The sequence below is a fragment of the Tyto alba genome, unplaced genomic scaffold (assembly GCF_018691265.1).
Source record: "Tyto alba isolate M040663 unplaced genomic scaffold, T.alba_DEE_v4.0 Super-Scaffold_45, whole genome shotgun sequence".
In the NCBI taxonomy this organism is placed as follows: Eukaryota; Metazoa; Chordata; class Aves; order Strigiformes; family Tytonidae; genus Tyto; species Tyto alba.
Genome location: NW_024881321.1, coordinates 15,010,807 through 15,037,939, shown reverse-complemented (window position 1 = coordinate 15,037,939; position 27,133 = coordinate 15,010,807). Strand labels below are relative to the sequence as shown.

General features: G+C 34.6%; 1 protein-coding gene across 1 annotated transcript in view; it reads left to right on the top strand.

Annotated features, from left to right (window-relative positions):
* KLHL1 (kelch like family member 1) overlaps window positions 1-27,133 on the top strand; it is a 217,956-nt gene that overhangs the window by 62,780 nt on the left and 128,043 nt on the right. Inside the window, exon 4 of the mRNA XM_042806068.1 lies at window positions 16,809-17,005. Within this exon, the coding sequence (XP_042662002.1) occupies window positions 16,809-17,005 (197 nt within the window). The remainder of the gene's footprint in view (window positions 1-16,808; window positions 17,006-27,133) is intronic.

The following is a 27,133-nucleotide window of genomic DNA, read 5'->3' as shown; positions in this document are numbered from 1 at the left end:
TTTGATTTTAGCTTCAATTTTAAATAGATAAGCCATACCCTGCAGTTTTAATCCTCTCTAAATACACATATATTAATTTAATCATAAGTCGCTGTTTGCTTTGCTATATTGAATCAGGATATGTGCTGTTTATTTTATGACATAATAACTTTACTGTCTTAGTAGGAAACAGAAACTGCAAATAAAAATAATTGAAGTTAAAAAATGCTCTTTTGGAGAATCATATTTGAGAAATTCAGGTTATAAGAATGTCAGACCATCTTCATTTGTATAGTACTCTACATGTTCAGAGGGTAGTAGTTTTGCTGGTCAGGAATGTGTATCATCCAGAGGATTTCAAGCTAGGGATCCATGAAATGACAAGCATAGAATCACAGAATTATAGCATGGTTAGGGTTGGAAGGGACGTTCAAGATCATCTAGTTACGACCCCCCTGCCATAGGCAGGGACACCTTTCACTAGTTCAGGTTGCTCAAAGCCCCATCCAACCAGGCCTTGAACACTTCCAGGGAGGGGGCAGCCACAGCTTTTTTGGACAACCTGTTCCAGTGCCTCACCACCCTCACAGTAAAGAATATCTTCCTAACATCTAATCTGAATCTACCCACTTTCAGTTTAAAACTGTTACCCCTCATCCTGTCACTACACACCCTCGTAAAGAGTCCCTCCCCATCTTTCCTCTAGGCTCTTTTTAAGTACTACAAGGCCGCTATGAAGTCTCCCTGGAGCCTTCTCTGGGCTGAACAACTCCAACTCTTTCAGCTTGTCCTATTAGGGCAGGTGCTCCAGTCCCCTGATGATCTTTGTGGCCTCCTCTGGACTTGCTCAAGAAGGTCCATGTCCTTATGTTGGGGTCCCCAGAGCTGAATACAGTACTCCAGGTGGGGTCTCATGAGAGCAGAGTAGAGGAGAAGCATCACCTCCCTCAACCTGCTAGTCATGTAAGTAGTTTTCATCAAGCATGAGAAGGATACAATCTGATTACTAGGTATGAGTGTAAAATTAATGGCACAGGAACACTGGGGCAAAATCAATAATGCCTTGGGTCGGAATAGCAATAGACCTGACTAGTGATGTTAAATCATTCTGTAAGAGGAAGGTAAAAGAAGAGGAGATAAGGGGAAGATGAGGGACAGTGTTGTTTCCCTGGGAACAAAACTGGAAATACGTAAGTACTGTGCTGTTATTTTGCTTCAGTTTTCACTAAAAGACCACGTGCAAACACACAGCACTGTTAATATTGACAATGAAAGATATCATGTAACTGTGCATTAAGAAAAGAAAGAGATACAGAAGGAAACAAAAATATACTTAACCATTTGCAATAGGAATGAAGCAATCTAAGAACTTTATTGGTTATCTGTGAGAATTTTGGAGACTGAATAAAGTAATGAAAAACTAGAAAAAGCAAACTCCTTCCGCTTTCTGCAAAAGATTAGATTTTTCAGATGCTCCTTGATTTGTCTATGCCATATGATGTACTCTCTTATATGAGGTGGAAAACTTGGAGGTTTCTTCTTGGCATTAGGTAAATAAGGAACAGCATTCAAAAATGGATGAAAAGATAACTCCACAGGTAGTGTAATAATTCCAGTGTTTTCTAATTTGCCTTACGTGAATTTGCATCTATAATGTTCTTTCATTTAAACTGTCACATAAAGCCCAAACAACCTTAAAAATGGCAATATTATGTGCTATTGTAATGTCACCTTGAAGAATTGGAAACTTAAAGTGGTAACAAAGGTCTATAATTTCTGTCACTTGCAGTTGTAATACACCATTATCCTTTTATTCCTAACCAATTTGGGAGATCAAGTAAGACTTAAAAAATGTCTTCTTAATTTTACACGAGAAAAGGAAATTTCACAGTTACTTGCTGACAAGAAAAGAGTGATGATATTCAGGAAACATAAGTTCATTTTGCATGCCAAAAAAGAACATGTATTTGATGCCATGGACCATTCTGGTTTTGATTACTCTGTCTTGCATTTCTGTTCCATCAGGTTCTCTGTCCTGACTTACTCTGATTTATCCTGATTTAGTTTCAGCTTGTGTCCTTATCTCTTGAAACTCATGTTAAATTATTTCTTTCTTTATTCATTTTCTCTGCATCATATGTCTTATTAAAATTATAAATTTCCTAGCTACACTTATGCTAGTAAATTAAACACTGCTAGGAAATATTTGAAGGCATTGGAAATCAATTATCTATATTGATCCTGGCAGTTTTAGCCAAATGTAGTTAGCAGTCTCTCTAATAAACCTTGGGTGTAGCCTAGCTATGCAGACTCATCATGAATGTGGCCATTCCTGTACAAAGGGCAAGAGCATTCAAAAGTGCTATGTACATTTCAATGATAACTCACAGGTGATCAGGGAATTCCTAAGAATATGGTCCCAAACTTACTGAGTTTACTGAAATTAAAGACAGTCTTTGCCCCTTGGTTAACCATTCTTTTTTCCCATGTTCTTTGCCAGATCAAAACCTGTCCCCCCAAACCTTTTTTTTTTCCCTTCCCTTTCATTTCCACCATCTGTCATGATTTATTTAGCTTCATAGTTTCTTATCTCTTTTCTTGCCTTCTGATTCCTTATTTACTACCAGTCTGGTTCATGACCCCTTTTCCTTGGAGTCAGTTCACTTTCTTCTTTGTGCTGCTTGGATGTGGGCAAGGGAGACACTGCAAAGTAAAGGAAATAGCCACTATTCTGATATCCAGCAGTGTAGCAGCCAACAGAAATTCCCATACATAGTCTAGACAGAATATCTGGAGAATTCAGCTGCCAAATTCCATTTACTGACTGTACAATATGTGAAAAAGTTTTCAGCAACTCACATCTGTGACCAGTTTAGCTCCTTATTCTTTTATCCTGGGAACAGCAAACTATTTTGTCAAATGGGGAGTTATCATTCTTCTGTTTTCTTTTTTTCTGTCACTGCCTTCTTAGCTCAATGAGAAAAAATTAATTTCACATATAGTTGCTACTGGTAGAGAGGTTTTCCCTGGAGACAACTGAACATTTCAGTAAAATACAGCTAAACATGGGCTTGTTTGGAAAAGCTTAGAAGTTACGAATATTACACTGCAGATATTTTTAGGTGTGATTTTAAAAAGGGAAACATTTCCATATTAATTGTAATTCAGTCAGGGTTTTTTTTTTTTTTTTTTTTTTTTTTTTATAATCTAGTGAAATTATTTCAGTTGGTCTATGAATCATACATATTAAATAGTAGTTCAAGAAGGGTAAAGTATGCATATCTATGTAAAGTATTAATATAGATAAAAGTATCTTGTGCTGATACCAGACCCTTCAGTTCCAGCAATAAAATCAAATACTGTTTCAAAATATCAGAATTAAAGTTCAGTAAAGGGGTGGTTTTGTACATCACAGAACTGAAGAAAGATAGGTATATTTGTCTGAGAGGAGAGTTGTTAACATCTGCTATATCCATGAGTACAAAAAAAGGGAATAATATTAGTTTGATAACTAGTTACACACTGCATTGTGTATCTTCAGTTTTTTCTTTTACTTCCTGTTAATTAAAATAGTTCTTACCTGTGTGTCCAGAAATATCCATATGCTTCTGAAAGGACATGATTTTCTGGACAGAATTTCTGAAGTTGCTGTTCCATGCCATTTCCTCTAAATCATTGAAATAGGTGAAAACTCCAGCTTGTTCAAAACAACAAAATGATAATATCTAGTTTTAAAAATCATTAATAAATGTTCATTATTTTGTCCCTTCTAAACACAATATGTAACTGTGGCTGGACAAGCATCTGTATTAGGCCAAATCATAAATGTGTTTACTCAGAGACTTGCCAGTAACATCAGGTAATAGATATCTGGTAGCATGATATGAATAGTCATAATTTGGCTGGTATGTCCTCTTAGCTTCCAGCTTTATAAAGCATAATTTAATCTACTTTGGTAGTCGGTGATCAAATGTGACTTTGTCTAATCCCTTTGAAAGCATGTATAATTTCAGCCTCTACAGCATACTGTGGTAGTGAGTTAAACTCTGTAAAATACATTTGCTTTGGTATTTTCAATTCTGCTGTGTGTTTTTTTTTTTTTTTTTTTTTTTTTTTCCTCATAGTTTCTACTTATGTGAGTGTCTGTTTTAGACCCAGAGGGTAACTGAGCACCATGGAGCTGCTATGTCCCTCCCTCACCCATCAAATGGGAAGGAGAATGTAGAGCAGAAATGGCTCAAAGAATCCATCTAAGGACTGGGAGGGGTCACTCACCCATTATGGTTACAGGCAGAAGACAGACTTGTTAGGGGAAGAAATAGAAAACATCATTTTAATTCAAATGTTAACAAGACAACACTTAACAGACAAGGTGGGGACAGTGCAAGGCACCACCACATCCAAAAACACCTTCCCAACCCCTCCCTTCTCCCCGGGCTCAGCTCCACTCCCCATCTCTCTCCCTCCTCCCCCAGCAGCGCAGGGGGCAGGGGATGGGGGTCACAGCCAGCTCGCCGCTCCTTCCTTCTGGGGACAGGGGACGAACACCGCACATCCCTCCCCTGCTCCACGGGGCTCCCCTCTCACTGCAGACAGTCCTCCATGAACCTTCTCTGGTGTGTCCTCCCCACGGGCACAGCCATTCCACGCTGCCCCGGTGTGAGTCCCCCCCGCGTGTTGCAGTCCTCCCAGCACCAAACCACAACAGCGGGGGCCGCTTCTCCCCTCAGGGTCCCGGCCGATTTTAAGCAGAGACACCTGTTTTCTGTTTTCTCTTTTCTGTTACAACAGGTTCTAGTCAATTTTATCTATATAGATGTAAATGTTATGGATATATAAACACAAAATTATATGTAGAGACCAAATATATATGCATATATATAAAAAAACCTTCTCTGCTACCCTACAAAATAAAAGCTATATTTATATTCAAGATGTCCCATTTTTATGGTGACACTGTGTTTGTTAATTATCAAGAGCAATTTCTTGTACATATATTGAGCCTTTAAAAAAACACCATGTAAAACAACAAGTAAATAACATCTCAGTGGGAGACAAAGTAGCTAGGTAGCAACACCTATTGAATGTTTAGGAAAACAAACAGACTAACCCAAACAGAATAGAAGATATGCATTGTCTCTTTGCCAATTGTGTAAAGTCAGAATACTATTTACTTTGCAAAGGAAAATTAACATTTTATACTCTAATCAACTTGAGGATGAGCTTGCCATCTATGAGAAATCAGCATATTAAATAAATCTAGTCATGTTTTTGAGGATATGTATGAGTAAAGTTGGGCAAATGCTTAAGTAAGATAACTTTTTTTTTTTTTTCTTGCTTAACTTATTTTTAAACTTTTATTCTTTTAAAATATGTAATACTTTCAGACTAAGTTTATTTTCTTCTTAAAGAAAATACTACTCTGTTAAATGAAGGACTCACAGTACTTAATTATATTTGAAAGGCTTTATAAAATGGTAAAGTGTCCTCCCTTATCTCCTAAATAGGTAGATGACAGTCATGACACCCTGTGAAGCTAGACTGTGTTCACTCATGTGTAAGCAAATAGACTTCTAAATAATTGGCAAGGTAGAATTACATGGTGACCAGCAGAGCATTAATTCCTGTACAGCCTTGATAAGAGCTGCCCCTAAATGGAGACAGCTGTCCATCTAAAAGTAGTAACAGGAAGACAGAAAATTAGACTGCTGAAAATACTGTTTTAAAGATAGTAGAATTTGTTAAAGTTTCTGTGAAGATTCAGCATGACTAATTATAAAGTTAATGTGATAGATGTACCTATGAAACACAATTTGATTAAAGCTGAAAAAATTGAGATGTGTTAGAATATGTACTATAAACTCTATGCTAGATGGGTTTGGGATTCTTTTGGAAGTGTTATTTTATTATTTTGAACTTTATATTGTAAATAATAGGGTAGTGGCTGCATATTGTTTTATGTGAAATAACCAAAAAGTTTTCTAATTACATAAGCTAAATTATAATGTAATTGCAAATTGTATAATTCAAATTATATATGTATGATGTAGATTTATTAAGTAAAATGCTACATCAAAATTATGTGCTTCCTATAGTTTGCATAGATTCACAAGGGTAATCCACAAAGATTTTCCCACTGTTTTTTTGTGAAGGATATATTTGAAGGGTAAAAAATATGCAAATTCAATACAAGGTACAGGTTTAATCTGTCCACACTTTACTGCATTTTATTGGTTTATTCAAATAAACAAATTATGTTTCATATGTGATATAACGGAACTATAATTTAAGAAGAAACAAAGCTTCCTCTTTTGTGTATATGTTAAATGTTTCATATGAGCCAGCTGAGGGACTCTGAAGCCAACACTCAGGTGCAATGGCTACGCAGAATGTGTGTTTCATTTTTCAAACAGCAAGATGACTGATATCAGAAAGTCTAGGATTGAGATCTTAGTGCCCTGGGATACATGGATATATAATCTTTGATCTTTGTAGAGTTCAAGATAAAGAAATACTCTTCTGTATTGCTTACCTCATTTTCTTAGGTAATGCTTCTTTCTTGAACTTAAATCTTGAGTTTTCATTATATGTAATTATGCTTAAATGTTTTAGATAGGGCTGGAACCAGAGAATAAGCTTCTGGTATTTTGCTGCCATTGGTGACTCTGGGAGCCTTCCTTTGAAGTTGCAACAGAGCTGTGAAGTTACTATAGATTTCTTCATACTGCATCGGGCTATATAATTAGTATGTGTTCCCAACAGTGATCAGAATAATAGGCTGGTGCTTTCATACCATTACTGAAACTGAAAAAACAAAAATCAGTTAACTATTAGAAAACAAAAATTCCTTGATTTACTTATGCACATCTGAAAAAAAAGTAGAGCATGAATCATACATGGAAGAGGTTCAAGCCCTACTGTATTGCTTTTAATTAAAATTTTGGGGGGAGATTCTTTAATTAAAGTACTGTCAAATGTCTTCTGTGTCAGTATTATATTTAATAACACACACAGTAGACAGCAGGGGAAGAAACTGCCTTTAGGCACAAGGACACTTAAATTCCTTTAGAACAGAAGCTTTATTAGTGAAATATCCCAGGGATGTTTGTGTTTTGTTTTTTGAGTTTTTCTTGGTTTTTTGTTTGTTTGTTTGTTTGTTTGTTTAATTTTTGAAACTCAGTTGTCTGTATGAATAAAAAGTGAGAATGATTCTTAGCATAGTTTTGGCCTGTGCCAGTTTATAGTGTTTATACAGCCCAGTGGTTATTGCAGCCACAGGATCATTCTTCAACACTCAGTTTGAATGTGACTAGCATTGTTTGCAGGATGACAGAGTTGAGTGTGTAACTGAGACCATTTCATTCTGCATAGCCTCAGTACTAGAGGGAAGTCACAGGGAAGCTTAACTTAATAGATGCAATGTAAGGCTGTATGTATATTATTAAATACATCTGCTCAGACAAATAATCCCTGGCTCATAGGTGACGCCTGTTTATAGTGCTTCAGGCTAGTCCTCTCTAGGGGATACTGGACGCATTGAGAACTGGTGTGACCCCTGATGCTGTGTATATCGTGAAGGTCTTTGCCTCTACCTCTGTGACATGTTGAGTAAGTTCAGGAGTTGTTTGTTCTATGGTACCATGTTAGAGACTTCTGTGAACATGGGCCATCTCTATTTGCACTTTTTGCAAGAGACTATTACCTACATTCGCTCTGCCATGTACTTGATGGTTGACTTTGCACTTTCACAGAATAAGCCCTTGTGAATTGCCATTAATTTCAGATGGGAGATCAATCGTTCCAGGAACTCTGGGATGAGTGATAAAAAGACAAGTTAAGGTAAATGAATTGACCTGGATGACTTTGTTAGCCGCTGTGTAATGGAGAGTACAGAAAAATGGTTATGTCATACCAGATGGTTTTATACCTTGAATAAATTCTGGATATTGAAGTTCTACTGTGAAGTTCTCTTCTGGGAGCAGATACTTGTCATAAACTCTCTTTCAGGAGTCAATAAAGGGAGAGCTACAATTATCCACAGAAGCCTTGATTATCAGGGTTGCTACAGTTTGGGAACTGGGAAGGTAGTGGTGATATCATGATCTGCAAAGCCATCATTCAGATTCTGTCCACAGATGTTCTGCATTGACTATACTTCAAGATCACATGTACCTTTGCTCCAGTTATATTTCTTACTAGTGCTGGAAAAATTGACAAGATTCAAGTTTTCATATAGTGTTCCTATGCATCATCAAAGCCTTAGTGCAACACCAAGAATGATTCCCAGGTTGAATTATCAGCTATATGTTCCATGTGTACAATGCAAGAATCTTTCAAAGTTCCTCACTGTAACTGTAGGAGTAGACTATCACCCTCCTTCATCTGTGTATGTCAGTCTGCTTGGAGTCACATACCTTCCTACACTGAATGACTTTCTGATTGTTAAACAAACCGTGGGCTTTCAAGTAATTTGGGTCTGTGGGGAAACTCTCAATAGACCCATTTAGTTTAATCACATGCAGACACTGACTGACTCCTCATTTTTATTTTTTCTTTTTTTTTTGAGCAACCCCTGCTCTGTGGATCTTGTGTACCACTGGAGCAGATGTTTTCTATTCCTGTCACTGAAACACTAAGTCCTTGCTAATTTCTGGAGTTATACAATAAAATGAATTGTTACTGTTCCTCCTTTTAGCCAGGATACTCCATTAGGAGACAGAATTTGCAATTATGTATTAGGAACAATCTGTTTTCCCATTCTTTTGGTGCAGTATATGAGAATTGCTTGGAAAAGAGATCTGAACTGGATATCCATAAATTTTGAGTATTCAGAATGATTGAGACTATTATCAGGAGGTAGCTAGTGACCATGTCTCCGTGTACCGTGGTGCAACCTGCTACTCCTGAGAAGTCAGTAAGAATAAATTCAGGCAGACTCAGGGAAGCAGTGAGTGTGGAGGGAGAGAATAGTTAACTGAGTGCACTGCAAGGTGCATTTTAAAATCTGACCCTTGCTAGGTTCAAAGTTCTCTATCTCTGAAGAGAGACTAAACCAAGCACTGAACATTAGTATAGGATATGCCTGAAAAATGAGAGGGTTCCTCTGAGTGGAGTGTCATCCCTCTGTGTGATCATCTGGTGCATGCCATGCTGCTGCCTAAACAGCATCAGTGAAATGATCAGACACACTGCTGTAGCATGGGCTGCCTCTTTAACGTGCTGCTTTCTGGAGTTCTGGCAGTGGAGACATACCCATATCCACTCTGCTGGGTTTAGCTGCCTAGTTGTGTATCCACAGTTCCAAAAGAAAGCAAAAAATTCAGGAAAATCACGATGGAAGTTCATGAAAGAGGTCCTCACCTTTCACACGTTTCTCTGCTCCTGTTCCTGCATTGTAAAACGTACCTTCATTCCCTTTCTGTTCTGTGCTCATCACACAGCAACTGTGCTGAAATGTATCCACCAAACAGGATGTGACTGTAGTATTCAGTTCTTCCAGCAGTGCAATCCAGCCCAAAGTAAAGCAGATTTCATTAGGCTGTAAGGTGGACTCATAAGAAAAAATCTTTTGTCAGCAATTGATGCCTCCATTTCTGTAACTTTTTGTTCTTTAAGCATGGATTTGAACTCCTCTGTGCTACCACAGCACAAGCTGCCAAATCATCACCTGAGAAGTTGAGAAGCTTATTCTGGCAGAGGTGAGTGTTCCTGCTTCTGATCTAGCTTCAGGTGTGTAGAATAAAATACTACTCCTTCAAACCTGAAAGCTGAGTTCCTTTGTCCTTGAGACAACTTTCTCTTTTCTTTTTCTTTTTTTTTTTTTTTATCCTTTTTTATTCTGTCCCCCAGAGGTCAGGGCTTCATTGTGTTCAGTGTACTAGAAAGGCTATATCTCACTGAGATATAGATACTGAGAGTGTGTATTGAGTGGTTTTGATTCTAGCATAAGGACCTATGTGAAGCACGTGGTTTGGGATAATTCTGTAAGACTGAACAGTGCATTGGAAGCCAAAGATGGTACACTCCATGCCATCAATAGAAAGCAACCATTGGAATAAAATCTCCCTGAAATGTACCTAGTGTTCAGTACAAGTCTTTTGGAACAAGACTTCTCCCCCACCTCCTCAGTATGAAGTTTGCTTTTGTTTACAAAAATAAATTCCTAGAGTGTTTTTCAATATGTGCAGCAGGATAAGGGGGACCTACAGTCCAGAAGCAAACCCAAATATTGAAGTCTGTTAAGTAAAAAGAATTTAGGGAAACTAAGGCCTTATATCTGAAGTGAGGTTTTAGGAATAATTCTTGTCATCTCCCACTCTATTTGGTGTATGAGTTCAAGATTTGTGCTGTTGGAAATTTAGTTAGTAAATCCTGTTTATATTTGTGCATTTTTGACGTAACTTTTGTCTTGGGATTTTTTCTTTGTTTGTTCTAACCTGTGAGTTTGTATTCCTCTATTTATATATTAAACTAAGCTTAAAATATCCAAATAAAATAACTGCATAATAGTTGAGTTTTCAGTAGTGTAATTACTAATATATTGATCATCTGTGCAAGTACAAACTAGTAACCTTTATTAGATAATCCCAACAATGAAATTCATATTTTAACAATTTTTCTACAACCAGTGGAAAAACATATCTTCAGATGTGTTTCAGAGCACTAACATATCTTTCTTCACAGTTTATGAAAAGGTTTTATTAGGCTCATACCTAAAATTATCAATTTTTTCTCCTAGTATTTGTATGTATATCTTACGGGTGACTAAGTTCAAATATCTATAGTTGAGCTAAGGCACATGAGTGGCAGTTGCTTCATAAGGAGAAAATAGCATTTTAATGTTTCTCTCTAAGAAGCTGATGTTTATAAGTCAGTGGACAAATTGTCTTTAAAAACATGATATTTCAATTATTCAACAACGGTGTTCTGGGATTTTTCCAGACCAGGAGAGGAGAAGGTACCACATCATGGCATATTTTGGCTAATATACTTTTCTGATCTTTAGCCAGACATCTGCAAGAAGGTTCCTGCTCGGGGAGTGGGGTGGATAATTTGGTGTTAGGATTTCCTTATCGTTCCACAATGTTCTAATTTTCCATGCCATTGAAATACAGTGGACTTTGGCAGTACTGACAAATGACTATGTGATTAGTCCAGTTTAGTCCACTTACTCAAAGATGTGGCATGATTACAGTGTAAATAATCATACAGGTTTTTAAAGGAGTGAAGCTATTTAATTCATAAGAATTCTCATTTTACTGTGATGGAAACATTTTCATTTTTGGCAAACTACATATTTTTATGGATGTGGAATAATTTATTAAATGATTTTCGATACATAGTAATAAATATAAATTTCATATAAAAATAGTTGTTTGAAATGATAAATTCCCATAATTTAAAACTAATTTTTGATAATGAAGAGACAAAAACCTAGCACTATAACTAACAATGTGTTTGAGTATATAATCATAGTCGAAAATTGTATCTGAATTGAGTGAATGCATTTCTGATTTTAACTTTAGTTGTTTTTTATAGATTTTTCCATAGAAATGTAAATTAAAATTACTTTAAAAAGATAACTTTAAGTTCCCTGTATGATCAGGAGTTAAAATAAATTGTCCTTTTAAAGAGTTGAATCTTATCCACAGAGATTAAAAAAGAGATGTTATATGAACAGAAAATCAATGTGTTCCCATCAGATGACTCAGTTTAGTTCAGAGTTGAGGGTGACTGAAGTTGTTCAGGACAGGAAAAAATTTCTGTTAGGAAAAAAAAAAATTCCACTGGGGAAAAAATAAGTTTCATAGTTAAGTCATGTGGTTTAATTTATCTTGTATATATGGTGACTAATACCAAAATGTCTGCCAAAAAACCCAAGTGATTCATCAGCACCCTCAAGTAAACACATCTTTGCGCCATACTTTTGGGACTTGTATTTAGTTTAGGTTTTGGCTGCTAGTATGTAGGATGAATAGTTTGATAATAGAGAATGGGCAAATCCTAAATTTCTTCCCTGATTTAAATTGCATGAAAAAAATGAGCTGCCTGTTTGAATTTTCACTGATGCTAAATGCCAAACTGTGAGGAAGTAATCACAGCCATAGGGTGCCTGTCTTTCTCACTTGCAGCTGATGATCATGGTCTGCAGCAAATAATAGAAAATAAGGAAAAGTTTGATCAGGAGAAACCTCTTCAAAATGAATAGAAAACAACTTCACCTTTATGGAAAGTGTGGGAGATGATACAATGTAGAGTTTATATTTTAAGGCATAGATCAAAATCAAAACCTTAACATTCACTTCAGAAATCAGTTGGGAGTCTAAAAGATGTTCTGCTACTGGGAAAATACTTTTTATTGCGTTCTTCATTGGCTGCTATTCATGTAAGGGTGTAAGGTGCTTACTACACATTACGTCATTATCAGGAGTTGACAGTAAGAGAGAATGATCATCTGAATTTGCTCCAAAGAGCATCTCCAGATAATTTATCACCTGACACTTGATGATTCCAGTGATTCCAGCATTGTATGTTTGGGAGCAGATGAACTGAATTCTTATCAGCAAATATAAGTATCAAAAGTGTCTCAGTGAGTCAAATGAAGGTGCTCCTTTTATAGTTAAATAAATAGCCACTCTTAGGGAGTGATTAATCTCTTTCTGAAGTAGATGACTAAACCAGGGCAGATGAAAACTGCTCTAAAACCTCATATTTCTCTCTGTTTACTATAAAAGGAGATCTCAGATGATTACCTCAGGTGGCTACCTGGTAGATTCCTAAAACTTGTTATGATTAATGATAATGCTAAAAAGGTCTATTATACCAATATGAAGCATAGCAACTTTTTAATAAGCCTTTTCTGCTCTTCACTGGACTTTGATGCTGTTTCAAAAAAGCAATTTCTTCTTGTAACCATAATTGTAAGCAATTCATCTACTACGCAAATTCTGAATAAAGATTATCTTGACACCGTTCACTGATTTTATTTTTTAAAATGGAGACCTAATAGGGAAACTGTGTTCCTATGACAGGTTAGCCTATGGAAATAATTCCATTCAGAAACTCTTCGAAACTGCAACACAACTGATCAAGACAAATGAAAAAGAAAGATTAAAAAGATAAATACCTGATTAAAAGGAATTAGTTCTAGCCTGACTTTGTAATTGCTTGACAGTTCCCATGACTTCACTGTTGCACCCTTACTCACAGCTCTCTTAAGAAAGGTGAAGAATCTTGCTATGAATGCATAAATGTGTAATTAGAAGAGAGAAAAAAAATTACTATGCACATGAGATAAAATGATATTTCATGTGTTACAGACCTTGGTTAAAATATTTTGCTTATGCACAGTACAAGTGAGAAGTACCTACTGAATGTTCTCACCATATTTGTATTGATATCTACTGGTCAATAGCTGTGGAAAGCTGATTCCTGTGACACACACTGACCTTATTAACATCATGCAAAGGTGATCAGAAATGTAGTGATTCCCTATATACAAAATTAGTTGTAACAGTATAGCCTAAGGAGTAAAAGAAAGTATAAAAGCAAATGGTAAGATTAAAAAAAAAAAAAAAAGAAAAAATCCCCAAACTGTCCCTTAACTTGGATTTAGAAAAAGAATGAAAATATCAGGGAATTTATATATATTATCTCTGCTTCACATTTGGTAATGAGGTAATAAAATTTATGTATTCATTATAAGGATGCATCCTAAAGACAGGCATTTTAATTTCTGCATAAGCAATTCACATAAAATTTGTCACAAATAGAATTATAATTTAGAATAACAATTAGAATCCATTAAAGTTCTTTCGGTTGTTTTTTCTCCTATTTTTTTTTCATCCTAATTAATGTAATACAAAATGAGATTTTAAGCTTTGGTTAATTAGTTTTGCTCAGACTGAAGTACTTACTGCATAAAGTACTTGCATATGCAAGCTCCTTATTGCATAAAAATGTGAGGGGGAGGTGAATTGAAGAAGAAGTAATATTAATGCCCCCTTGAATATCCTATTAAACATTTTTAAATAGATGCTTGGGTCTGCTAATTGTAAATATGAAACTGTCTGAAGAGTTGACATTGTATATACTAAGCCTCTTAGCAATTTTTTTTTTTTAAACTGACCATGCCAAACACTTGATATCCCAGAGGAATTTGCATAAAAGTGTCATAGCACCCTTCTGAAAAAACTAATACAGCCATTGTGACCAAGTTTATGAAGGTGTCTTGATGTTTAAAAATGAAGATAAGTAAGACTTGGAAAGCACTTAGATGGATTAGATACTTTCCTATTGCTGAAGCTAATGTTTTCTAAAATTAGGATCCTGGAGAGCCCTATCTTACTTCTTACCGTGTTTGTGCAGAAAAAGAAAAAAAAAAAAAAAAAAAAAAAGGCAGGATAAGACAGTAATCAAAGGAAGAAGCACAGTAAATTATTTTTTAACTCAAGCTGAGTGTAATTTTCTAGCTCTTATCCTAGATATATTAAGTAGTAAATTGGTGTTTCTGAATTTACTTAAAAATAGGTCAAGCCATAACATATCATATCTGCAGATATTCCAGAAACCATTGTATGTTTACTCTCTTGACTAATATGTAAGTCAGAAACTCACTCACACTCTTCCATAAAAATGTGAAAGATCTCCTTCGAAATGGTTATGTCAGTTATATAAAGAAATATATAATTTATGAAAAATAACAATTTTTATTGACTTAAACTTATTTTAATTCTACTAGTTCCAAACTAGTACCCTACTAGTACTAGTTTTCCTTAAACTTAACAGAAAATATCTTTGGTCTGATAATAAATAGATTGATGAAGCTTCAACTGTTTCCTTTGGATTCTTCTCCTAAGGCTACATTTAGTGATGAAAAGTCAAACTGTGACACTGTTACCTTTCTTCATCAAGGATGCTAATTCTTTCAGTCCTTATGTCATTCTGCAAATGTTGTCTGGATCAGCTTTGTAGGGCCAGAGACTTCTTTGAGCTCATTGAAAAATAAATAACATATAAGAAAAGGAGATGTAAAAGTCCAGTTTTCTAATTTTGTTTCCATCAGCACGTTTCTCTGTCCATCTACTTTTCACAGCTGTTTTGCACATTTTTATTTTGATTCTTTCTGGTATTGGGATGATCAGTTTTACCCTGAAAACAACTATCTTTTTTACATGAAACAGCTATCTTATCCACATAACAAAGTGGAACTATATTCTAGAAAATGAATAGTGGGTTGAGCCAGCCATGGAAGCGTGCAGCAAATGTGGAAGTGACATTGATAAATAGATGGGTCAACAAAAATCAACTGTTGAGTGTGCCTTCTGACCAACTGCATAAACGTGTGGTGGACAGAAATGGTAAGAACAAGTCAGATAACATAAAGAGAAACTCATATGACATTAATAGAAGCATAAAAATAAGCAGAGAAGTTAGGCTATGTACTTGATCTGATGCTCTAACCTTTGCTAAAGGTTGTATTATAACTAAATCTAGTAAAATACAACTTCCCAATTTTTCATCTTAGATTAAAAACTCCAGATATGGAGAAAGAAGGAGAAAAGGTCAGATCTTCAGTGTTATGGTTATTGTATTTTGGGTTTGGTATTGAAATATAAAGCAGCTTTCCTTTTCAATATCATTCTGTTGTGAAGTTGAGGATTTTAGAACTCCTCAGTGTCATGTGATAGAACTATTAAGATTTGTAGATTTATCCTTATGTGACAACAAATACAGAATTTGAATGGTGAAGAGTGTTTATCTAACAGTTGAACTATATTACTTTGAACCAAAAGATCAACATACACTTTATCCTCTTACAGTTTGAAGTGATTTTTCCAAGCACAGCAAAATAAAATCAGAAGTCTTAATTTCTGAAAATTTATATTTGCACATTTTAATTTCCTATTCCTTTTTTTGGTTCTCCAAGACATGCTTGTGATCTCTAATTTATAGTTTCTTAGGTTATTCATGTAAGAGATTTATAAGAGATACTAATATAAAAAAAAAAAAAATATGATGGGGGAGTATCATGACAACAATGACACTTATTTCTCACTAAAATTATTTTTAAAATTTATTTCATTCTATTTTACATTTATTAAGAAGTGTATCAGTCTGCAAGATAAAGATAATGGCTTATGAAATTACAAAATTAAGTACAACATAAGAATTAATGGAAGATAAATATTATGTGTCCATATATATGTTCTTTTAGGTAATATGAAGTCTTTTAGAACTTTATGCTATGAGAGGCCTGCCATATGTTTCTCAGGTAAAATGAATACCGAAATCACATTACAAATAAGCAACACAAAGTTTAAAGATTTTAAGCCCTACTTTGAAGATACTTTTATGGCTTTGTTCATACTGTGTTAGACAATGTTATTGCATTCTTTGCAGGGAGGTAAATTTCTGTGAGTTTTGCTCTGTACCACTGAAGATAATTCAAGTTTTATCACCAATTTCAATTAAAAAAAAAAAAAAATAAAATCACAGCCCAGTTGATATCCAGATACTTACTCAGATTTTAGTCTCATTATAGAAATAAAACCAGTATTCCTAAGTCTTCTCTTTCTTTCCATACTTTATAGTCTCTCTTTGTATCCCTATGGTATAGTTAAAATAATAGTAGTTTTAAAATGAATGTTTCTAACACTGTAATGTTCAGGTCACTGAGGTACCCAGTCAGAGCGACTAATCCTCCTCTTCACTTTTTCTGTAGAGTTATTTTTATAGAGCTAATATTATTTATAAAAGATCTTTTGATCTTACATGTTTTGTAAATACCAAGTAAATAAGTTTGCATGTGTTATCAACCCTTTTTTTAGGCTGCCTGGAATTGAAAGAAGACACTATTGAAAATCTTCTAGCAGCTGCCTGCCTCCTCCAGCTCCCACAAGTAGTAGAGGTTTGCTGCCATTTTCTAATGAAGCTTTTGCACCCATCCAACTGTTTGGGAATACGAGCATTTGCTGATGCACAAGGATGCACGGAGCTTATGAAGGTGGCTCACAACTACACCATGGTAAGGCAGTTTTAGAATATCTGAATTATGATCTTGTGAATCCTTTATATCTTCTGTAAGTAAAAATATCTTTTTAGTTTTTGGTTTGAAATGGTTCTCTACTTGTATGGAACTTTATTTCATAAGTGCATCTTTTGAAACCGTAGGAGTGGTGATATCTCTCAACTTCAATGTAGCTGTGACAATTGGCCTGCTATGATGAATGCACTGTCTCCTGAGTCAGAGCAGTACATGCCTTAATTAGATGTGTGTTCACATACAGGTAATAATAGTTAAAAGTATCTGCAAGTCCTCAGAATACTTTTAAATCACTGTTCCTTTTTGTTTAGCTTTAGGGAAGCTTGGTAATTATCGTTGTTCTACAGGGGAACAATATCAAGGGAATTTTTTTTTGATCAAGAATTATCCCTCCTTTTATTCATCTGTGAAGTAGATTAAGACAGAAAGTTGAAGACATAAAGAATTTTATCTGTCAATACTTTAAATTTTTCCAGTTACACTCAACAGAACAGGTATGGCATTAATATTAAAAATTAATCAGAATCAATGAAGCAAAAATATGCTGATTATTCAGAAACTAAATCATATCATAGCCATTTGATTCTTCATAGTTCAACAAAATTAAAAACATCTGTCTCATGAAATTGAACTTACATAAAGAATAGATTACATATAATTTCTGGAAAATAATGGTCTCTTAAGGTCTATACTGAAATTATTATTGAAGTAATAGAGCAGGTTTCAATGAACCTGCTTTGATTATCCAGCCCTTATGTCCTTATTTTATTTATTCTTTTCTGTAACTAATACCATGTCGTAATTCACAGGTTTAGCTGTGTTTTTCTTACCACGACAGCTCAGGTAGTTCTACCCGTTTTACACTTATGAAGATAGCTCTGTGGCTGGTTTTATTTTTCTTTGTATTTAGACATGTAAAATGTAGTTTTCCAGGTCCAAGCTAGTCAGGTTAACCTTCATCTGTCAGTGGGGAGGAATAAGAAAGTTCAGAAAGATCTGTACACATTTCTAAGATGCTAGGTATATTATACAACTTACTATTGTTTTTAATGCTCAGGTCTAAAATCTGAATTACGTGTAATGGGAAAATCACCAACAAAAGATGGTAGATCAATAAGGAAGTCAGTTGTAATTAATAAGCAGGCTCTGATAAAAATACAGGTACATCTGCAAGCATGAAGGATAGTCACACATTCTTTTTGCTAGAAAGACAAATAATCACATCTATTCAGTTATACAAATACAGTATTTTTCCTGTACATGATTAGACTTCTGACCCAGTGAAAACTTAATCCTAGAAGTTAAACTTCATAGTGCATGATATTTTCATAGGCATCATGTTATTGTATTTAGGCGTGAGGCAGCTCACATCTATTAGATTTATTGTTTTGTGCTAAAGGTTGTGGATGACCAGTTGAGAGTGGGGAGAGGGTGTCTTATTGCCTGCCTTGACTACAACACTCTCTATCAGAGAGAATCTACGTAAGAGAGAAGTTATTATTTCTTCTACACACTTACATGACTGGAAAAAAGTGATACGGTGCAGGGAAGATACCCTGGAGAGTGTCGTATAGGAACAGCAAAGACCTTGTAATGTGAAGAAAGGGTTAGGAAAGTGATAAGCAGAGCAAAGAGCAGATGCTTAGTCTCCGAGGTGACAGAAAGCCTTATTTTTTCCTTCAGACCCCAGGGAAATAGTATGGACTCTGATGAGAGCAAACATTAAGTAGGACAAGGGGGAGTTTGTTAACAAACTCATCCTGTCTTATGCAGATGATTTGAGAGAGAGCCCTCTTTAAAAAAACAGATGGGGAGATCATTGTTTTTAAAAAGTTCCCATGCTTTCAAGAGAACTTCAAGGCCCTTTCTTTAAAGTTTTTCGGGGTGCTTTCTTTAAGAGTTGCAAGTGACGTATCTCAAATTCTGGGTCTGTGAATCCTCTTCCAATGTGTCATTGCAAAAGCTTGTTTGTTGTGATAGGAAATAATAGTACTCAATTTACTCTGGCATATTGTGTCATTGTTTCCTTGTAAAAATTTACCATTATTTGAAAGCTATAGAAAATAAATAACTTAAGCATTTTCTGATATAAAGGCAGAATAGTAGATTAGTGAATGTAGCTTTCAAAGTTTGGGGTTTTATGCTTTCTAAAGAAAAATTATTTTTCTCCATGAAAATGTAAAATATAAAACAGTTGAAGTGAATTTTCCTTAGCTTATTGTCTTAAATATTTACTTGAATCATTTATCATATAAATAGCGGAATTGTTAGAAAATTAACCTCTCTGATATATGAAAACCACTTATTGCGAGAAAACTTGGGGCAGGGGAAGCCTTGACAACATTTGAGAGGACTCTAACAGCTTTTGAAGAGTGAAATATTATGATTTCTTTCTATACTTTTTCAAATGTTTAGAAATACTGAGTTTCTTTCTGGATATTGAGCACTATAGTGCCAGAGTATTTTAATAATGTATCAGTTAAGTGAATAGGGAATTATAGGTGACTATTTGAGTAGCCAGTTCTAGAATGCTAATGATCACAACTTTTTTTTAATAGAGTACAAATAAAAAAGCTAAATGGAGTAGATACACATGTTCCCAAAGTAAAGAAAAAGTGAAGGTAATGACTGAAATTGTATTTCATCTTGTTCTCTGAATCTACAGAATTATCTACTCTACATAAGCACAAGAAATTATTCTTGACCCCATTGTATGTCTCTTAAATATTGCATGCAAGAATTGTTAAAAACAAAAATAGTAATTTTTATTCCACTAACCATAATGCTATAAAGAAATACAGCTATGCCTGACCGGAAATAATAGTGCTGAAACCATAAAGTTTTTTGAGATAAAAAAACTCAAGGAAACAATAATTCTATACTGGTTATGGGAATGAGGAGCAAAACAAAGTTTTTCAGATAATCTTGCAAAATTAGATTTATGGACATCACATGCTATAGAATGTGTAATAATTTTGAGATATGTCTCGAGTAAAATCTTATCTTGGAATACTTTTGCTTCTTAGTTAATTACATATGTGAAATTAAGTATTAATTGATTCTTAAAAAAAAAAAAAAAAAAAAAAAAGTAAAAGAAATACTGATTCTTTGTAGCCATTAGTTGAGGTTCTCATTTAAAGTTCTGGAACCTTAGGCTAACTGACTGCAGTGTAACTGGCAAACGTCTTACAGCTTTCCTCCACCAATTAGTTTTAATTAGAAAGTCATTCACAGTTGTCTTCGCAATAGCACTTTAATGCAAATCAATATATTTTCATGAAAATGGTTTGCTTCACTGAATCTCCATAAATGTTTTAATCTTAATTTTTCAAAAGCAATTTCCATGCCTAGTGTCAGACTTCATATTTTACAAGTTCTAAATTGCACTGTTGTTCATCAAAGATAAATAAATAAATATATATCTCTCTAAAAAATCTTCTTGCTTTGTTTTTCACATAACATGAGAGGAAGACATTTAAGCTTGGAAATTTCTTTATGTCAAAGAAGAAAAGAGCAGACCAATGAATTTAAGAATCTTGTTGACTTCAGTAGATATGTCATTTCCAACACATGTTTTATGTCATATGAAATAACTAGTTTCCCTCAACCATGAAATCTGTGACAGCGATAAATACAAATTTTTATTTGCATAATTGACACAGGTATGTTTAGAATTATTTCAAATGTGACAAACTTTTTTTCAAAATGCAGTCATTGCTGAGCATAGAGAAAGCTTCTACTGGAGATAAAATTCATTAACTGCACAGTTATATATCCCTTTCCATGAGCAGAGGTATAATATCCCTGGTATTTACTGAGACATTTACTGAGACACCTTCAGTGTCAAATATGAAATTGTTCTTTTGAAATGCAAAATCTAAGTGAGGAAAAGAAAATGCATGCATGGAGGAGGGGAGGCAGTGAGGAAATTAATATAAAAGCAGTGAAGGAAAACCAGAGAATATTTGAAAAATCTTTAAAAAAAACACTTGCCAAATAGGAAGTTATAAGGTTGGCGGGGGAAGAGAGGAAGGTAAACTTCATAAAAAGTTAGTGAACATTGAAAGTTGGACATTTATATGTTTGCGTTTCCTGTATTTTTTATAAATGGTACTTAGACAGCAACATTTTAAATTAAAACATTAGAGGCAAGAAGTTAAAAATAAGAGCAAAAATTCAAAGTTTCATTAGTTTCTTTTTTTTTAGACATAGGCACATCAGATTTAATGTGGTTTAATCTGAGGTATGAAATTGCTCTGCCAGTGTTTTATGGTGTACTTTTGTTGTATTTTAATTTAATTTAATTTTATTTTATTTTTTTTTATTATTTTTTTTTTAATTAATCTGCTAATTTAAGTGGCAGCACAAATATCCATGTCTCCCTTCATTTAAGACTTCCATACTTCTTAATTACAATCTAGGTTTTTTACTAGCTTTCAGTTTCTGTATATTCCAATCTGCAAAGACTTATGTCTAATAACTTTAAATTCCTAATTTATTGTCAGAGTAATAGGATAGTACAGTGAAATGCATGTGTGATGTCTTTTTAAAAAAAAAAAAAAAAAAAAAAAAAAACAACCCCCAAAAAAAACAACAAAAGAAGCAGAAGGGACCATATCAATAAGCTAAAGGAAATACATTCTTCTAACAAGCATTTTTAGTGACAGTTCTTTATTCTTCTAGTTATCAAGGGTTTCATATGCAGCAGTGCTAACCTTTAAAGTCAGCAATTTATAAGCTTGTCATGTTTATCAGAAATTAGAGTCATACTGTATGGTCTTATCTGTCTCTTTATAAAACAGAATAAAGTCTAATTCGAAATTGTGATGGCAACCTTGTTGGGATGCAATTCTTTTTAGAATATATGACTTCTTATAATACACTTTAGTTTGAACCATTATATGTTTATTGATGAAAGTTTGTAACAGACCATGCTAGTTTAATGAACTCTGTGGCCTTGATGCACCATTAGTCCTTCTCATAACAACTACTTTTTTACATCAGTAAATACTGAAAATATATTTACTTAAAAATATAATTGCAGCTTGGTTTTAATGCATGGAAAATTCTTTAAAAATGTATTCATACTTGGTAAGGTTTTGAATACAACCGTAGTTTGCTTTCTCTCTCCCAGCAAAGAACATGGTTCTGGTTGTGTTATGACATATAAATAATGCTTAGAAATTTAGAGTATGATATTCCAAGTTATGTTACCACTTTCTTCATCTCAATATCATGACATTTGACTGAAGCCCGATTGTTTCAAATGGAAAATTGGAACACCCCATAAATACAACGATGTAATCTGTCAGTGCTTTACCTCTCAGGAAGCTTCACTTAAACCTCAGTGGTAGCTTTGCATCTTGAAACTTCAGTTTGACGCTTGAGATGATAGATCTTGTTCCACATTTTTATTTTACCCTATTCCAAGATGAATTGCTAAACACAAACTTGGAAAATCTTCAAATTACTGTGATGCACTGAGTAGGAGAATGGTCATAAGTAAAATTTCCATGACCAGAAGAATGTATATGAATAAAGTGAGTGATGTATCTGTAACCCAGTCAAATTGTTAGCAATATAAAGGACCCTAACACACGTTACAATTCCAAGCCTGGGAGATGCAGAATGTTTGCAGGTGCCTTTGAATTAAGTGGTAGAAGGTGTTCAGTCTCTCACAGATGTAGTTCTGTGCTTCACACTGCAAGGATCATTAGTCCCAGCACAGATAAACACCATTCAAACTTAATTATAAGCATGTAAGTAATATCAATGACATGTACTGACTCTATATAGACCCTTTAACTTACTGAGAATTCTGATTACACTGCAGGTGGAGCAGCCATTTTACTTATGTGAAGTGTGTGCATTATGCAGATTTTTTAAATGATCTTTTATGGTGAAGAGCTTCAGTGATCATGTTATTAGTTGTGTTTGTTATCTAAGCTATTGGTGGGGTGGAGTGGTGGTGGAGTGGTATGTTAAACCTTTCCTATCTGGTTCCATTTAGAACAGCTCATCCTGAAGCATGTTGAAATATTGTAACAATACTCCATATTCAAATGAAGAAAAATGTTATTGAGGTACTGATAGATGGTGATGACAGACATTAACAAGTTGTGGTTGTACATTCAGACATCAGTCATTTATTTCAGTGTTAATATGGGTTTAACTAAGGTCATATAACAAGTGAGGCAATCAAACTCTCTAGTACTGTAATTTAACAGTTCTTTAGCATATGCTGTTTAAGATGATTTATAACCAGGGTCATCAGTTAGCTTTCTACTATTTAAAATAGCAGACCAGATACTGATCAATAGATACTGACCAAATAACAGCTTTGTTAACTTGATATCATGCTTTGTTTTGACCACATTGACCTCATTATCACCACATTGGTGACATGGATAATAGACAATGAGATGGACAGAAAGATGACTGGACAGACAGGATCAGAGAGTTGTCATCTGTAGTAAAAAGTCCAGCTGGTGACCAGTAAATAGTGATGATCCTCAGGGATCACTTCTGGGTCCAGTACTCTTTAACAATTTTATTAATGTTCTAGATGATAGGATAGAGCTCTCTCAGCAAATTTGCAGATGTCACCAAACTGACAGGGGGAGATGATCAATATGTTTGAGAACAAGGCTGCTATTTAGAGTGCAGGCTGGAGAAATGGTCTAACAGGAACATCACAGAGTTCATCAAAGAGAAATGCAAAGTCCTTGTGATCTGGGGACAAATAGTCCTATGCACCAGTGTGGGCTGGGGAGCAACTGTCTGAGAAGCAGCTCTGCAGAAAAGAACTGTGAAGTCCTGAAGGACACCAAGTTGAATGTAAGACAGCAATCTACCCTGGCAGCAAGAATGCTAACAACATCCTGGGATGTATTACTGAGAGCGAGCAAGTTCAAGAAGGTGATCCTTCCCTGTTTGGCACCCATGAGACCACATGTGAAGTGCTGCATCTACTTTGGTGTTCCTCAGTACAAGAGATACAAGAGTACAAGAGATAGCCTCAGATGGATGTACTGGAGTGAGGCCAGTGGAAGTCACCAAACTGGTTGGATGTTGGAGCACACTGCATATGAGGAAAGTCTGGGGGAGCTGGGACTGTTGAACCTAGGGAGGGCCAGGGGAGACCTTACTGTTCTCTTCATCTACCTGATTGGAGGATACAGAGGAGATCGGGACAGACTGTTGTTGGAGGTGCAGAGTGATAAGCAACAGATGTAAACTGGAACATAAGAAATACAAACTGGATAATAAGATTTTTTCTTTCTTTTTAAAATGTGATTAGTATTCTAGTCAAAAAATAGAAAAACAACAACCAATGGAGTTTCTGGGATCTGTTCTGGGAGGTATTCAAGACTTGACCAAAAATGTTGCTGAGTAACCTGACCTAATTAGACACGTACTGAGCAGGGAGTTTGACAAGATGACCTCCAGAGGTCACTTTGGAAAAAAAATTTCTAGGAGACTATTAAATGATTCTTCTGGTCCTTTTCAGTGGTCTTAGATGAGAGCTGTGTATCCAGAGAAAGCATGAAGCAAAAGCTCAATTTTTATTTTTTATTTTATTTTTTAAGCAATGTGCAACAGATGGGATTACAAGAGCTAACATTTAATTGACTTTTATTAGTAACAAGCTATTGGTAGCATGTTAGCAACAAGTTAGCAGTAACACGCTGAAATTTTAAAGCATTCGGTGATTCTCTGTTTCTTATGCTCTGTCAGGCATACATTACCAAAATATATTATTGTACAAAATGTTGTACTTGCACTGTAAATAGCAAATACAGATCTCCAAGAAGACCTGTGCAGGCTGTGTTCAGACTTATGGCATCCAGAATTAATGGATGATATGTGAGATATGTTTTCTTAGGTTAGATGAAGTTCGTAGAAAACTAGAGTGACTCCAGACAGCAACATAACTTTTTTTCATTTGTTTTATTTTGTGTTTTATTGTTGTTTCTTCCAAAGCCCTATTTAAACATTTGTCCAGCCATGTAAGAGGATATTGTGATAGATTGTAGTACCTGAGAGACTATGGAAGAGACTGTGTCACACACTGGAAGGTGACATTTTTACTCATGTTGCTGAACATTTATTTGTCTAAAAATGCAACATATCATGTCCTTAACACTTGGAGGGAAAAAAAAAAAAAAAAGTTTTGAGTAAAATATTCTAAGAAAAAAAACTTTTAAAGGAGGATATTTCCATCCATAGCAGGTTTTTTTTTTTTTTCTTTAACTTGGAACAGTTTACTGTTTACCTAACTAGAAATGTTGCAGCTACTGTAGTGTAATGAGAACACTGTTTTTAATACACATCGCATGCACTTTTAGAAATTAATTGGTGTTGTAAGAACTGTATAAGGTTTTGAGATTTTTGACTCAAGTTTAATATAAATGAAGTATGTGCAAGAAATTATCTTGGGATATTCTGGGGGAAAAAAATCAATGTAATTTAATTGGAACATAAAATTGCTCCATATACTTATGGCTAAAATGGGCATACTAATCCATTAAATATATTTTTCAAGGGAAGAGAAGATTAGAACCAGACTATAGAAAATTATAATTGCTTTGGTTTGTGCTTTTTTACCTTGTGGATTCTAATCACAAATTTGAAATATTCTGCATAAAGAAAATCATCTACTATAAAAGGTTATACATACTATTTAAAACATACATAGTTGTACACATATACAACTTACTATTTATCCCTGCACTGCTGACAACAGAAGTCAGAAGATGCTGTGTCAAAACCTTGCTGAAATGTCACTGCTCATTGAGTTTCTGGGACACTTTCTAAATTATGAGTTCTCTTCTCTTACACATAGCAGGGTGTCCCTGAAAAAAATGTTATGCATGTTGTACATTTTGACATATGGACATGGAAAAGTATGGCTTCCTAAATTCAAATTGCTGATACATTTTTCTTTCAAAAGAGTTAATTTTCAGTGCACTAGCTTAGTGTAAAAATGCTTTTTAGGTCTACATAGAATGCTAACCAAAGAAGTCAGATCCCTTCACTTGTCTAGTTAAATTCTGATTGTTAAAGTTGTTATTTTGATACTCCAACTATTTGGGTTTTTTTTAAGATCCTTTCCCTAGCATCCTCTGGATTAGTAAAATTAAGTTGAAAATATTCGAGAGAAACTAGAGAAATTGAAATAAATAATAAAATCAGAGATGCAGAGATTAAAAAGAAAAAGATTTTGGAATTCACTGTATCACTTACACCTGACCTGGAAGTATACTTTTTGAGTTTTAGAATTTTCTTCATTTTACTACTGTAAAGCCATACTAACAATACACAAAAATGAGAGAGACTGAAATAGTGAAACACAAACAAGAGTCCCAAAATACTTGTGTCTTTCAACCAAAACAGAAAATTTGATCTTTATGTATAAAAATAAGCTTAGACTAGTTTATTTCTCTTGATAGAATGACTACCTTAAAATATTACAGTAACATTCTTTTTCTTTTTTTTTTTTTTTTCTTTTTTTTTTTTTCAGTCATGACATTAAGCTATTACTTTGACTATTATTATGACTTCTGCTTCCAATTTATTTTTTCTTTTTGTTTGAGAAGAAATTGTACTTCATAAATCACTTTTCACACTTATGGTATTTTTAAGATTCTTTTTTGAAAGTAATAATCAGCACTTAGCACAGTGTGCTGCTTTTTTGTAAGTTCTCCTTAGTACAGCTGTGACATGGCATGTTACAGTACCACCCCATCAAGACACAGCAGGAGAAGAGGAAAGTAAGAGCATTTCAAGAACTAGCATATGGACAACAAGATAATAAGAAATAGAGAACACAACTGCTGCTAGTAAAATGCTGTGAAATCTACAGGAAAATAGTTAAGCAAATAGTCTATAGTGCATTAATCACAATTTGATGGCTTCTTTATCATCAGGAACTTCAATTTTACTGCCTAAATGCCACATTAAAAAGGTTTGTATGGCAGAATGCTGTATGATTCCTAGAGAGTGCTGCTATGAAAAGTAGCACTCTCATCTGAATGATCTTTTCACATTATACACAGGACTCAACTGTTCCTATGGTTTTAATTTGTTTTTGAAGTTAATTCTACTTCC